Here is a 15957-nt window from a genome sequence, read left to right on the forward strand (position 1 = left end):
TAGCAAGTCCATTTTCTTGAAGCAGCTTGAGGTACTCAGCTTGAAAAAGCAAGAGGTTATATTCCTCCTATCTACCCAGTATCTGCCTTCAAAATTTTCAAGATGCAAAATAGGCAGATTCAAGAAGGCAGCATGCCTACTCACCGGTAATGTACATTCTAGCAGTTCAGAAATCTCACCACCATATATTTGGAGCAATACCGTATCATTCTGTGCCACAAACATATTTGAAGTTGAAAGAAAACGATGTCAAAAATCTTGTTCTTTATTAATTATTTTAATGAACCAAATATGAAGTGACATAAACACAGGTCAAGGAAAATAACATGAAACCAGCCCCACCAGCTGCTGACAGAAGGTAAGGATAGAATAATAATTAAGGACGATTTGAGGGAAAGCAAGAACACATAGTGAGAGATACTCATTCTTGCCAAGAATGTCAACCGAATCATATAATACTTAAAATTTCATGTCAAGTGCTTAAATAAGGTCTCTGCTTTGTTTCTTAACACAGTGAGTCCACAGAAGAGTAGGGAATGGGCTATCGCTGAATTCATGGCAACAGGTCCTATAGAGTATATTCCAAATTTCTCCAAATAATGGAGATGGAGGTGACTAAAAAGAAAGAGAAATAGAGAAAGTGAGGACCCTTTGTTACCCAGTCTGGCCTCAGAAATGGAATGTGTTTTCTAGACCCCATAATCTTTGGCACAGGTTCCTTTTTCAATGTCTGCGCGAATGCTTTAATCCCATGACTGTGAAGGTTGCAGCAGTCAGTTTCTCATACACTAGAAACATAAGAGCAGCAGTAAGGACTGTCTGCAGGAGCTTTGCTTCAAGGCCTTTGTAGAGTCCCATTAATCCAAAACGCCTAAGGAGGGGAAAAAAACCAAACAAGAATACAAGTGTGAATAGCATTCTGTAAGTAAATCAGTACACTACAAAGAAGAATTAATATCACAAGTTAATGATAACTGTAAGACTCAAAATTAATTCTTGACCTCTTTAGTGCCAGCTATGTTTAATAATATCTTAAAGAGAAAATTCTGCAGAAAGCCAAGTCTTTCGTGCAAGAAATTTGCTTCAAGATGAGAGATGAATGAATTGATATCCATATATATACTTGATGCCACTTACTGTACAGATATTTAGGAGAATTTGGTTTTGGGTACTTACCCTGCAATATGTTACAAAACCCAGGTTGACTCAAATGGAAAGTTTAAGGGAGGCAAAAAGAAACAAAAGCAAGGTCCAACAACATTTTCAACATATTAGGAATATTCAAGTCTTCTATATCATCTTAGGAAAAAAACCCCCAACAACAGAAACCTCACCTCACTCTCTGTTGGAGAAGGTAAAGAACATTTCGAAGACTGCCTAGTGTTCGGTTCTCTGGGTTCAACCTGTGGCGTCCAAACTGAAAAAAAGGAAGAGCATTTTGCTGTACTATTTCCCCATGGTGCTAGGCAGAGAACCCAGCACATACAAAAAAATCTGGAGAGCCCTCTTAACATTTTCCAGGTTATACTAGCCATCAGTGAAGAACTGAGGCCACAGCTCACACTACTGAACTTCATACAGCAAGCATTAAAATGGTACGTGCTACAATAATTTTTTTTTCTTTTAAGATGGGATTCTAAGAAAGTGTTACACATGGCCTTATTTACCCTCTTTCAGTTGCTCTGGAGGAAACAGTTTTCAAGATCTCAAAAGGATAAATTGCAGAGTCAAATTTACATTGATAGGACATTCAAAGCAAGTTCTTTCTGGCTTGCTTAGCCTCTCATTTAACAAAGATTCAAAGCCTCATACATGTACAAATCATTATTACACTGAGATTCTATAGCTGAACCCAAAATTTATCTGCCCAGTAAGGGTTTTGGAACAAAACATTTACATGTGAACTGCTGTGGAAGAATCCAAGATTGTTTGATCCACCTACCTGGCCTAAATACTTCTCTTTTACTCACTGCATTTGCTTATCCTCAAACTGTTTTTCAGTAGGCATGATAGCTGCTGTTGTAATTTTATGTCTCAGAGTTAAACCAGCAATTTCAGCAACTCCTTTTCATTGATACGCCTATCTGATATGGGTCAATAGTACTGTCAGCAAGCTGTAACTATGAATGCTAATATACAAAGGTTGCACTTATAACAAGACAGCCAAAGAGCTTTTGAAGCCTGTATTATGCTTCTGTGCTAAGGTGAACTTCAGCAACTACCTGTGGATGAGCTTCTTTCAGAACTTACTCAGGCAACCGCTACTTCTTACACGTAAAAAATAAGCATTGATGGTAGACAGAGTATGCAAGCAGATTTAGGCAGTTCAGAAATTACAAGAAAATGCCAGGATGACACAGGTTCCTTTGCTATATATGTCTTAAGAACTCTGATGGAAACAGCAGCAACAGAATGTTATTGGAAATCTCCCTTTTTTAGGCAAATACATGCTCACAATCCACAGTCTTCTCATCAGCAACTAAACCATTTGATATTGATAAATCAATGTTAAGGATTATTGTGAGAGTCTCAGACACACCCCCAAAAAATTGCTAACTAGGTTCCAAGTTACAATGCCAAACACTGCCCTGATTACTCATAGGCTTTCAAACTACACCAGGATCAGGTGCTTCCTTCTCCTCTTTTTTCCACCATCAGACTAGTTTTGTACTGCAAACAAAGGTTCATTAAGGCAGGAAAAAAGTTAATTTCTCCTTAGGATGTCAATATTTCACTGATTACTGCAGAAGATTTCCCAAAGGCACTAGCATTCTCTAGACTACAGAAAAGAGCCTTGACTTTTAAAGAGAACTTTTTCACCCAGGATCACTAAGAACATTAACAGTATTGCTGTTTCTCCAAATGCAAATTTAATTTATCCGCTGTTTACTGACACATAGGCTAAAGAACAGTTTCACTGCATAATGAGTAACACCAGTGCCATGTATTTTTGCTGACTGAAAAGGTGATTTACTGATTGAAAGGGAGATAAGGCATACCAAATGGCCAGGCTGGAAGCTGCTTACCACTGTCAATTACACAGGATAACTGTTCATTATATGGAAGCAAGAAGAGCGCTTTGCCAAAAAGTTGAAAACAAAGGTGCAGAGACTTCCTTACAAAGAACTCTAATAACTTTCAAACAATAGTAAGTTTCTAAAGGTTTATAGTTGAAAAGAGTCCTATACTTCTACTTTGATGATAGAACTTAACTATGATGTGTAAGCTTTTATGAATTCTATCAAGCTTGTATTAGCTTGTGTGTAAATGTGCTAAAATTGTTTCAAAAAAACCCCAAAACTATACAAAGTATACTTCATGCAGAGTGTTATTTCTGAAAACAAACCTTTATTCATAACTTTTTTTTTTAATATCACTTAATGTGAGTGACAAAAACTTCATCAATGATAGCTTTAGATTAGAAAACACATTCTGAAGTAGTGCAAGCACTGGACAGCACAGGTATCACAGATGCATGTTTTTTCTGTTCTTGCCACAAGCGTTCAGGGTTCCTGGCTATTACTTCTTTCATAAGGCAAAGGGAAAAAAGTCACCCCTAGTGACTGCAGAACTAGAGCTAGGGTCCTTGTATTCCCCATCATCACAGGAAGAGGATGGACTGGCATTGAGAAGTGGCATATAGGCCACTTTATTTCACAGTGGGCCACTATGAGAAGAATCTCACCACCTCCATGACACTGATAGCTAGTGAACTAGCTGACTTCAGCTGAGGTGAGCAGTAAGCACCAGCTGGTCAGTACATCAAGCTGGCAGCACAACTTACCATAGCTGCCCTTTTTGTTAAAGAACAACACTGTCACCAAGCGACAGAGGAATTTTGTTCAAAAAGCCAAGAGGAGACAGACAAAACATGAAATAATAGTCACAAGATTGTAACCTTTTCCACAGCAACCGTGGAAAGGAAAGAGGATTGAAGCTGTTATATTGATGTAGCCCCATGAAAACTGCACTACTGTGCAATGCTAAGGCTAAAATAGAGCACTCCAACTTTCCTTCCGCTTCTCCTTCACACCAGCAGAAACACATCACAAATTAAAACCAGACTGATGTTGCAACTTATCCAAACAAAGCTATATTTGTTTAAATGATTTTCTGTAACTGTCACTTCAGTAATAGAAGCCTGTGTTACTAGTTTAATTCCTGAGATATGTCGAGGCTGTTAAAACAGGGTAAGACATCAAATGAAGTCACTAGCTCAGTTGATAATCAAAAGTTGTGAAAACGTCAGAAAAGATGACAGCTGACAAAACTACAATGTGGCTGACATACCTACAATGCAGATACCATTTTGTGCACCATTAGGGCAGTGAAGTAGAAAGCTGTGCAGACACAAAAGTTTTATTTCATGTCTTTTCAGGGTAGCAGCAACCACACAATAAAAATGTTCAGGTCCTGTTGGTTTGAAATATAGCATTCAAACTATATTTTTACAGGCTATCAAAAATCAAAATACATGTAATTCACTCTAATTAGCGAGAAGAAAAACTAAAATAATTACAAAACTTGCACAAAAAATCACTTTTTCCACATGAACAATTAAGAAGAATAATCCCTTATTAGACAAGTCTGAAAAGTGGTATCCTTAGCATGGAAGGTTCACGTTCAGTCATTCAACTAATTCTCCAAATTCATATGTTTTTTAAAACATATATAATGCCTTTACCATACACACAAGTTAGGGCTTCTCCTTACTTAGGAAAATAGCTTTATATTTCATGTGGAAACATTTATTAATATTTAACTGTTATAAAAATCATCAACAAACAACTTAAAAAAATACATTAAAAAGCACAGAAATTAAAGTACAGAAATGCTTGCTTATGTGTGGCCAGTTCTCTTCGCATCCCCCTCAACTTAGTCTTGTTTTCAGTATTACAACACTATTGGTACATACTGAAGGTAGCAGCACTATCCAGCATACATACAAATTGCAAGTGAGAATAAATGCAAATGTTTCCATTACCAACAAGGTATTATTTACAAGGGAGCTCAGCTTCCCCTGATGAGTCACTTTCTGGCTACTGACAAGGTCAGGCCATCACCTGAATAAAACAAAACCTATGAATAGAACTCTTTTGGATTACCCTAGGTCATCTGGAAACAAACTGGGTTTAGAGGATTTAATTTTAACTTCCCACTTGACACATTTTCTATTTATATTCAAAGAAGTAAATCTACATTTTTGTAGTGCCTGAAAGCAGTATGGTGCATCAGCTCCTGTGAGACACCGTACTGATGCATTAAGTTGTCAAACCTACCAGCTATTGGAAACACATGTGCACCTGTACTACTAAAGTTCTATCAGAATCTGTCAGCACAGGCTCAAAGAAGAGAGGCATCCTTATCAGTGACCTGCACTGTGCAAAAGGAGCTCCCAAAATGATAAGTTCATTAACACAAAGAAAAAACAAGACATATGAACAAGGCTTACATTATACAAAAGTTAGAGGCAATTACCCTGAAATAAAATTATTACTTACCCGCAGAATTGACTGTACCGTCTGCAGAGGATAAGTGAGGGTGGTAGCAACTGCTTTGGCTACTGCACCAATGACAAAAGCATCCAAAGATGTGAGCTGTTCAATAGATAAAGAACATATTACTTCCACGTAGTACCAAAACAGCCAGTTACCTGTGTGTGTTTGGGGATTCTCTACTGGTACCTGGTACCAGATTATCCAAGTATCTTTAGCATAAAGATTTCATGAAGTCTCTGGGTCTTCTCATTTTAAAGAGTTAGTTATAGTTCCACCAGCTTAATTTCCCACAACTAAAGTTTATTTGTAACTTCTACCTGCTCACAAGCTTTTGCATTTCTCACTATAACTGGGCTACTAAAACATAGTGGAAATAAAGCCATACGACTAGACCAATTTAAAGCACCGAGAGCAGACAAAAGATAGGGAACTAGCATTTAAACATACCATCACTCAATGAGCATTTCAGCTTTTGCAACTTTTAAACTAACAAGTCAGGTGGCACTTGTGAAAAAGGTGACAGGGAGAGTCTCCTTGAACATCGCTCTATAATCCTGAGGCATAATTACTACACTATCAGGGAGAATTTTAGTCGTGATGACATAGGCTAAAAATCTCACCCTCTGTTAGTTAAGAACACCTGCGGAAAGCCCATCCTCACCTCCAAAGCCCACAATGTTCCATGATGCACCAAATACACTGTTACAGCCTAAGCTGATTACAGTACATCTCAGTCTAACAGTGTGAGTTAACCACTGAAAATAAGTAGGTGCCCATATCACAATATGCTCCAAATTTGCAAAATACGTTGCTTGCCATCAGATATATACACACACTTGCACATCTTTAAAAAGTCAATCTGATATACTTAAGACAACAAGGAAAAGATGAAATAGGAAGAAAAATGTTGTCCAAAGTAGAAATGACCATTGCTAGGGGAAAAAAGTTTTTTCCCTCTCCACTGATCATGGATGAAACACTCCTTAATTTAAGGTAGAATTAAGTAATTTAAAATAAACACAAGAAATAAATATAGCAATTAGCCAACAGGCAAAAAACAATGCAGAGGGAAGCTCAGCTTGTCGCTCAAAAAACTTATTGTCCATAATGTAACCAGATAGATCCATAGATAGATCTATCCATAGAGTGCTACAGCTGCAGTATTGACTGGAGACGGTAAAAGAAAACCCAGCCCTATTTAGAATGCAAAATCTCATGTAAAAATAATTTCATCATGTCTTCAGGAAAAACAAGACATCTTTGCAACACTGATATGATTTTAATACAGCCAAATGCATTCTAAAGTCACAAATCAGGAGCAAAACACTGCAACTTAAACATATAGTATGTTATGACATTATCCTAAACTGTAACACAAATGTCATAAAAGGAACGTGAGTTCAGGTAAGATGCTATATCTCATATGAGGAAAAAAAGAAAAAGAATAAAGAAAAAGGGGACTATAAAGCAGGGACAGAAAAGTGATTCTACCTCTATTTACAGAATCAGGGAGGTATGATTGCAATACTATGTTCAATTCTAGTGTCTATCCTTGGAAAAAGGATATTGAAAAAAAAATCGAGGGCTTCAGGAAGAAATTGCTATTAAAATGACAGGGTCCAGAACAAATCTGTGATACTTCAAAGGCTCAATATACTTGATTTACTGGAGAAAGGGCTAAGAGGTGACTTCAAAACAGGCTGTATGTACATACTTAGATGTATTAGAATTGAAATCTCTACTTTAAATCGAGACTATGAGCAAATCTAAAGTAATGTGGGCAAGAGGTACAGTTTTATTTTTACAAGAAGAGGAATTCATCACAGGAATATCTTCCCTAGAGACATGAAAGATTCACATCTCACTTCACAATGATGGATCTTTTTTAGAAGATATACTAACTCAAAAAACCCTCAAAAATACAAGAACCAAAACCAAACCCGTATTTCTGAATTTGCTCAAGTAACAAATGTCAAAGAATCTGTCTTACAACTAAGTATGTCCATCACCTAGCCTTAAAACATACTCACTTGCAGCTGCTTTTTCAAAAGTTTCCGTTTAAAGCCTTCATAAAACATGAACTGTATGGCAGGATTGAAGACCAGCAGCAAGGAGGGGAAAGTACCATTCCATAAAGCTAAGACTCCTTCATCTCGTATTATCTGATGGAAGGCATCTGAGAACAAAGTTGGAAAAAAATTATTGAGATTTTAAGCAGAAAATTCTGACTGTAGAAGATAAGAAAAGTTACACTTAAAGTCTAATATTCAAAGTGTATAAAAATCCACTGCAGTCTTTTATGCGACTTTTTCTTCTAATCTGGAAGTTAGTGGGAAAACAGTGACAAAAGGAGGTTCTTTCTCACATCACCATTAACATAAACAAAGCTTATCATCTGCACAGTCACCCTGCTCTTTTTAGTACAAACTCAGCACCAACATTAAGGTCTTCTAAACCTTCTTCAAAATGACCACAATATTTATTTACTTACTTATTTTTAAAAGGAAGACAGCCTGAATATGTGGGTGGTTAAGAGATTAAGTGAAGTTTAATTTGCAGATTGCCTGTCCAAACTCAGATTCCCAGCTACCACCTCACTGGGCTCACTACTCCAGTATGTGTATGATAAGATACCTGCCTTTGCAAAAGGTATTTTAGTTACATAAATACTAACTAAAATACTAAAAACTCTTAATTACCATCAGAAATGGCCAAGTCCAGTTTCCTGTAAAACTCAATGATGGCAAAGTGACAGGGAAACACAAAGATTCCCCGGTGAAACTGGTTATGTGAATAAAAGTCTTCAAACTTCAGAGTCCTTGATATATCTAATTTAATGAACATCTCTTTGGTTGAGGACAACCAGAGGTGCTTACCTATTATGCCTTTATAATTGGTTGGTAGAATGTCTTCATTTCTAAATTTTGCTCCCTGCAGCTTCAGACGTGTGTTCACTACCCACAGAGGAGTGGTCAAAAGTACATTCACTACACCTAATGCAAAACACAGCACAAAGAAAATCAGCAAGAACCTGAAGGAGATTTCAAATGTTTTCTAATCCCCTTGCACCCCAATTCACAGGCTACTGAAATTACTTCCAGGAAGAGGGGAAAAAAATTAACACAGCATATGACAAAAGTAAACTGGTAATTTGTAATGAGTTACCGTCAGGTATTGCCCCCCACAGCCCCACCATGAATTAGTTGTCTTCCCACTGCAAGCAATCTGCTGACATTTCTGCTACTCCTCCCCAAAACTAAACTAAAAAGCCAGAACTAAAAAACAACAAAACAAAGGAAAAAACCCCACCCCAAACAACAAAGCACATGAAATATGAACATGTTGAAGGAATCTTAAGTGAACTTGCTACTTTGCTGCATACTACACCACGCTGGAATACAAGATACTCTACTTTTCATGCCCTACTTCACTCCATCATGACTTGCTGCCTGCCTACTCTCAGAAAGAAACAGAGTGATAAGGTTAGAAGGATTATTTTATAAGGAGAGATCAAAACAGATAAATGCATGCAGGTTGATTACCAGAACAGAGCTCCTACACTGCCAAAAGGATGAGAATATCTAGCTTCTAGATTCACTGGGTATGCTTAAGGTAGAAAACACAGGATTCTGCAAATATTTTAAGTAAAAGTGGCAAGAGATTACTCACAATAACAAACCCTAACAGTAAAGCTTGAAAGTTGAGTATCAGAAATTAGGATGGAGGAAGAGAAATAGACAAGCACACCTAAGGCTGCAACAAAGAGGTATTGCAAAATACAGTTCTAAACTAACAAGGAGAAGGATTAAGTAACATTACTTCTGCAATCACCTGGTACAGGTCTCTCCTGTTCAGTAATGACCGAGGCAGTTACTTTGAAATACCTATGTAAAAAACAAGCTTCTGATCTTCCTTACTAATATTTCTGCATCACAGAAATTAGCAATTGCTTCTACATTGGTTGCTTTGGTAGGAGTCTGTGTGACAGACTGAATTATTCTGTTATATTGAGATGGACACACTATATCACTATCAAGAACAGTAAATCCAAACAATCAGAAAAAACTTTACTACCTAAAATATGCCTGTTTGTTCTTTCTCTTTTCTTTTAAGAGGGTTCAGAAAAGCAGAATATAAACATAACTATATTTCATTATCCTTCATAACAACCACAGTCAGCTCTCAAAAGAAGTTTTGAGCAAAGTCAAGCACTAGAAAAGGAAAACCATATTAATCTCTCTTAACCAAAGTCAATGTGATTACATTAAGGAGCAACAGGTCAGAGCACAGTCTACTTGCAATTTTTCACCCAGACTCAGTTAGAGGAAAAAAGTCACAAAACTTTATTTTCCAGACTGGAAAGGTTTGGTTTTTTAATGTATTTTTCCAATGTGTATTTACTGACAGTAGTAGGAATGAGAGATAAGTAGGGAGAATTAGTAAACACCTTAAGTGGAATTTTTCAATTTCCACCAGATACTATTCCATTATAAGTATATAAACTACTGACACTGAAGAAGAGCTAGTCATTTAATTGACAAGATATTCCCTAATTCCTGTAGTCTTTGTTCCAGAATGCCATTATATGGAATTTTACCCCAGTGATAAAGCAAATTTAAGAATTTCCTTCCTTGTTTTGTCCCAACTATTCAGCCATTCATTATGCCTACGCTGAAAGGACAAGCAACTAGCAAAAAGTAAACAAAAAGCCTTCCCCTACCCCTCCAAGAAACAAAAAAAGTCACCAGGCCTTTTTTGCAGATTTTTTTAAATCAGCTTGTTTCAGTGTGGTTTGCACGAGCAACACACACTCCTACAGGATATTACTAGCAAACACAGTGGTAATTTTTCACACTGGATTTGCAAGAAAAGCCACTAATGTCATCATCCCTGAAAGAAGCTACTGTAGCACTCACATGAGAAGAAGGGATGAAAAAGATCATACAGTCCCACTGGACCTGGACCTATATCTAGGGACTTATTGTCACTTTCAGGTGACGACCCAAAAACAAGTCTGAAAACTGACACCCAAATGCTTACATTCAAAACTCTTACCGTAATTGAAAATATTTCAGAATTTGGCATATATCTTTTCCTCTGAAAAAACCTATTACGTCTCTCTGTCACTTCTCTTCAACATCTAAATGATGATGCTTAGACAGCATGCTAAACAACGCACCAGACACAAATAAAATACTGGACTACAACAGCACTGTGCTTTGTGCCAGAATTCACAACAGGAACAGTTTGTGCACCTACTTATGAGGTGGGGAGGACACAGAAAAGCAGAACTGTACAATGAAGCAAGTCTGCATACAGTGGAAGGTGTAAGCACTCCATGTGACCTCCAGTGGACTTCATAAAAAAAAAAATAGATGGAATATACTAAAAATACATTTTTTATGAAATTAAGATTTAAGTATTACCTGCAACAACCCCAAGAACCAAGTCTTTTCCAGTGGTTGAATGCTGACCTTTGACCCAGAGAGCTTTAAGACTATTAAATGTATAAAAATAAACAAAATTGGAGCAGCAAAGGCTGGAGATAACAGGGAACCATCCTCGATATGGTGCCAACCTAATGGAGAGGAAAAAGTCATGATAAGGATCAGCAAAGTATCTATGTGATCTGGTTGATTTTACATGTTGGCAGAGGATCCCAAAGATACAATACTGTATACTACATACAATATTAACTAGATATGTCTTTATCATTAATGGAAACAAACCATACTGAAGATCTGACTGCACCATTAAAAAAAAATTAAGCACTTATATTTATAAATTATAGTAATCAGGAATAATTCCATTGAAAAGAAGCGGTAGAGGTACAATATATTTACAGTGAGAAGCCTGAGGCTCACTCACTTCGAAAGTATTACCACCATTTGTTCTCTACCAACAACCAGCAGTGAACTACAAACATCCAGGGGATGAATATATGTTTGAAGTATGTATGTTAACATAAAGACCAATACAGTCAGTTCATATAATAAAACATACCAAGGCATGAGGAGAATTCCCAACTTTGTCGAGTTGTCAGTCCAATACAAAAGGAAACACCCCACTAAAGAGATGCTCACATTTCCAAGGAAACAATGCAATGCTTAACATAGCTGGAAAAAAATTAAAGACAACTACTCCTTCAATACAAAATTAAAAAAAAAAAAAAAATAGAGCAAGGAAAAAAAAGTCTGGATTCTCACATAAAATTTAGAAATGCAAGACCAGTCACAGTGTACACCAGTGAACATCCTCCATATCACCCAGAAAAGGATGAAAGTGCAGGGAAGAAAGCAAAGCTGTTTGATAAACTTCAACAGAAAGGTCATTAGCTAAAGCTATTTGCTTTTTCTAGATGAGAAAAGCAGTCTCACAAACATGTAATACAGGACAAGACTCTACAAACTAATGCGAACAAGATGTTTATGATCTCGCATCACATTTCAGATTTGTTGGTTGGTTGGGTTTTGGGGTTTTTTTTTGTTATTCCACATACATCTCTAAAACTAGTATCACTGCTTCACCAGGCCTTCCCAATGCCTTTGGAAGAAACAATGTTCCCCTCTTGACAGAGTAACTGATTTTTCCATTTCACAGGAAAAGTAGGATGACCACTTTTGCAGTCTATCCGCTTCAGTTAACTTCTTATTTATTTTTTTTACTTTTTTTTTTAATTGAAGTTTACTTGCCATCCTCATGTAACAAAAGTAATGGAGGAATGTGAACAAAAGAGATCAGCTGACTGAATATTCGTGCATACAACTGCCAACTGCTCAAGTTCAAAGGTGGCCAACATTATTGACCAAGCTAAACTTTTGTCAATTTTAATGACCTGGAAGCTCTGGTCTACTTAAGAGTTTCAGGGATTCACTTAGGAAGATACTTGTAATTAGGACATGCATACAACTGTTTTTCCCAGCCAGCTCAACTCAGACTTTGTGGCAAATAGTGAAGAATAGCATTGCTGAAAGTTAACTGCTTTTAGATACATCTTGAACCTCACCAGCATAAAGTCATTTGTTTACTTCCACATGTTTTGGGGGGATAAAAAACTTCCAGCTGGGAAACATCTCAATTCTCTTGTTGAAAGTGGCTCAGCTGGCCAAGAGTTTCATTTTGGTTATGAGAAATGGACACACCCAAGAATCCAGTCAGACAAAGCTGGTTTATCAGGTACATGAAGGTACGTTTGCGTACAAAACTGCATTTCTGAGGTGGCACAGCTACCTCACTAATGGAGGCACAGTTACATCACTGAACAGATCAATTGCATAAGGTGTTCATGAAAGTTAATCCAAATTATCTTAACACAAACACAAGATTATGCAATTCATATCACACTTACACAGAGACAATTTAATTCAGAGTAAAAATCTGTCCACACAGATACAGGTTAACTATTCCATTTTAAAAGCAAATTCAAATTAGTTTTTCTGCTTGTCTATATGAAGACAAGCAGAAAACTATGTACTCACAGGCCTTCTTCTTTGATTATTTCCAGTAGGACTGCTGGTGTTGTCTTAGACTTCCGCTTCTCATCAACTGGAAAACAGAAGAACCAAACTTCTAGATTATTCAGATTTTCAGCACTCATTTTCAAGCCCTTATGCTTTCTATTCTGAACATACCCCAGAAAAGCATGTTTCTTCTTCCTTGTAAAGGATAAACATTCCCTGTTTCTACAGCAATTCCAGAAAGCATCTCCTTATTTTCATTTGCTAGGTAAGGCTACATCCTTTTTTCATTCTTCTCCAGACTAGCAGATTCTGTTGTGCACTAGAGTATCTGTAGTTACCAATTTCTAACCTGATAGTTGTGACATGAACTGAAGGTAGGTTCCTCTTAGGTAACAGACTAGAACTGGGCCTGCCTAACTGCTCTCAAAATCATTCCTCAGACTCCAGGCTAGCACCACTAGCAGAGCAATCTCTTACAGCTAATCTGCAAAGAGCTAAGCCTTAGCAAAACACTGTCTCTTCCTGCATTGAAAGATGCTCAGTAGTGATATGGTGTTCATTTCTCAACCACATATTTCTGACAACCTGGCTGATGATCTTCCCTCTAGTTCTTAATAGTGCTTTAGTCACAGTGCTAAAATGCTTGGTGATTCTGTGACTTTTGATTAGGAGACAGAGCATTAGAACAAAGGTTATACCCAGATGCATTTTTGTAAATATTGGATATTCCTACTTCCAGTTCTAAACCTGACTTTTCCAGTTAAACCATTCTCAGGAATAATTCTAGACTAGTTTTTCATGATACTGCCCCTGCATTTTGAAGTGTTCTCAGCAGCCAAAAGCAACAACACACAGATCATCCTGTGTAATCTCACATCTTTATTTTTCTTTTTGGCCTTAGATAACCATTTAAAAGTCATGTCTGGCCACAGATCACACAGCCTTTTCAGCAAATTAAGAGGTTGCCCAACACCTTCAAAAGTGAGAATTACTTTCAGATGGTAAAATGGTGTTAGTGATTAAACGGTGGTAGCGTTACACAGATAAGATTCCTGTTCATGCAAGATAGGTCCCTCTACAACCACCCTTACAAGTGCCCAAGCCAAGATGAACAGAAACACCATCGTACAAGGAAACTAGAGTTTGACACTTACCCTGAAGTCTAAGCCTAGCTGTATCCAATGGAAAAAATACAGTCATTGCAGTCATACTGCCCTGAAAAACAAAATAAACTGGCTATATAGGGTATCAGTTGCTTGTACAGATGTCTGCCAGACCCTTCATAGTCCTTCACTTCTCACGCAGTAACCAGTCTACTGTGTAAGTTTAAAAAGGGGATAAACGCCGTACATAATATCTGTTTGAAGTGTTTTTTGGTCCCATGCTTACAAACAAGGTTTTTCTTCTGGTTTTAATTTTAGCTTGATCTAATACCATTAGAAGATTTTTGCCCAAAGAGAAAGTTTTTGAAGTCTGAGAGCTAATAAAGTGGGCATCAGGAGACAAACATTGCACTTTCTCTACTTCCCATTAGCCTCAGTACCCCATTTCAAGTTTAAAAAAAAAAAAAAGATGACAACTACGACACAAGCAACCGCTGTGTTACAATAACCTTGTTTTGACTTAACAAAAGTTTCTGCTTTTCTTTTTCTTCATTAAAAAACACATAGTACATGTTTTTCAGGGCTTAATCTAGTATCATACCAAATCCCAAATTAGGCAATAAAGATCCACCTATCAAGAAACCCCCTGTGGAATGAATTACATATGATGAATTAAATCATGACCTAGATGTTACCAGAGTCTCTCCTTGTGAACTCAACACCCTCTTCACTTCCTGTGCGATCCAACCATTAAAGCCTCTAAATGGAAAAACCAGCAGCCACTCTCCTTTACAACAGGGTTAAATATGTATTTGCAAATACCCTTATCTGCCATACAAGCAGCTGTTCCCTCTCTCTCCCTGTCATCATTCAGCTTCTTCATTCTTTAGTACTCTAGCATTAATATTGCACAGCTTTTGGAAAAGACACCTAACTCAAAAAGACCATGGCTTGGTTTAAACCTGTTAGCACTCTACAGTAGTATTAAACGCATTATGTGGCTGCTAAAGCTGTGGCACTCTTCCATTAGTAGCCATGCAAACTGTCTGAATGGTGGGAAGGTCTAGGACACAGCAAGTCACACAAGCACTGTGTTTAAAGCATGCTGCATGGTGCCGCTTGAACTTTTCTAGAGCTATGTTACGCCATACATTTAAGCGAGCTTTGCCTCTGGAAACACTCCAGCTCCTGAGCAGGCTGTTTGGACCTACCTCTACAAGTGGCAATGGAAGATTATTTTTTAGGCGGTGTTTCCCCACTAAGACAACTCTTGGTTGAAGTCTTAACAAGATTTCAGTTTCTCCAGTTTTCGTAACACCAGGTACCAGATGAAAGGAAACACTTGGCCACAATTACCTGGTTATTTTAACCCATTTAGTTTGCACTCTAGCCAAAAGGGTGGGTTCTGCTCTCCCACATACTTGTCCTGTGTCTATTCATTCTGGGTACCTACTACATACACAGATGGACAGCAACTAGGATTAATGAACCCATCTGACTAAAAATTTACAAAAAATAAACTTCAGTTTCTAACTGAAACTGGCTAGTGCCAGCACAAAAAGAAGTGCCAGGAAGAGCCGACAGCTGCATTACAGCAACTCTGAGGCCAACCTCAAAACACAGTTACACACACCCTATGCACAAAAAAGTCACAAGACTGCACAGTCACTACAAGTTGCAGCCTTGCCCTGCTCAACTTACCTCGCTTCCATCCTCCCAAAGTGCGATTTATCCTGAATCTTAATCTCAATGCAATCCACCATACAGCCACACACACACTTGCACTCGAAATCAGAAAATGGAAATGGGGAAATAGCTGGTGTAGTGGCACACAGGACAAATGGGTGGATACAAGGTACAGGATAGAATATTTCAGTTGGATCTACAACAATCATC

At 37.6% G+C, this 15957-nt stretch overlaps 1 protein-coding gene across 1 annotated transcript; it reads right to left on the reverse strand.

Annotated features, from left to right (window-relative positions):
• Nucleotides 1-258: 258 nt before the first annotated feature.
• SLC25A17 (solute carrier family 25 (mitochondrial carrier; peroxisomal membrane protein, 34kDa), member 17) lies at nt 259-14167 on the reverse strand. The gene is made up of 8 exons (XM_010291537.1): nt 14113-14167; nt 12977-13043; nt 10925-11076; nt 8375-8491; nt 7529-7674; nt 5502-5597; nt 1335-1417; nt 259-871 (listed from the first exon to the last, which is right to left on the reverse strand). The coding sequence occupies exons 1-8, from the start codon at nt 14165-14167 to the stop codon at nt 724-726; spliced, it is 864 nt and encodes a 287-aa protein (XP_010289839.1). The 3' UTR covers nt 259-723.
• Nucleotides 14168-15957: the final 1790 nt, after the last annotated feature.

Source organism: Phaethon lepturus, unplaced genomic scaffold (genome assembly GCF_000687285.1).
Source record: "Phaethon lepturus isolate BGI_N335 unplaced genomic scaffold, ASM68728v1 scaffold44507, whole genome shotgun sequence".
NCBI lineage: Eukaryota > Metazoa > Chordata > Aves > Phaethontiformes > Phaethontidae > Phaethon > Phaethon lepturus.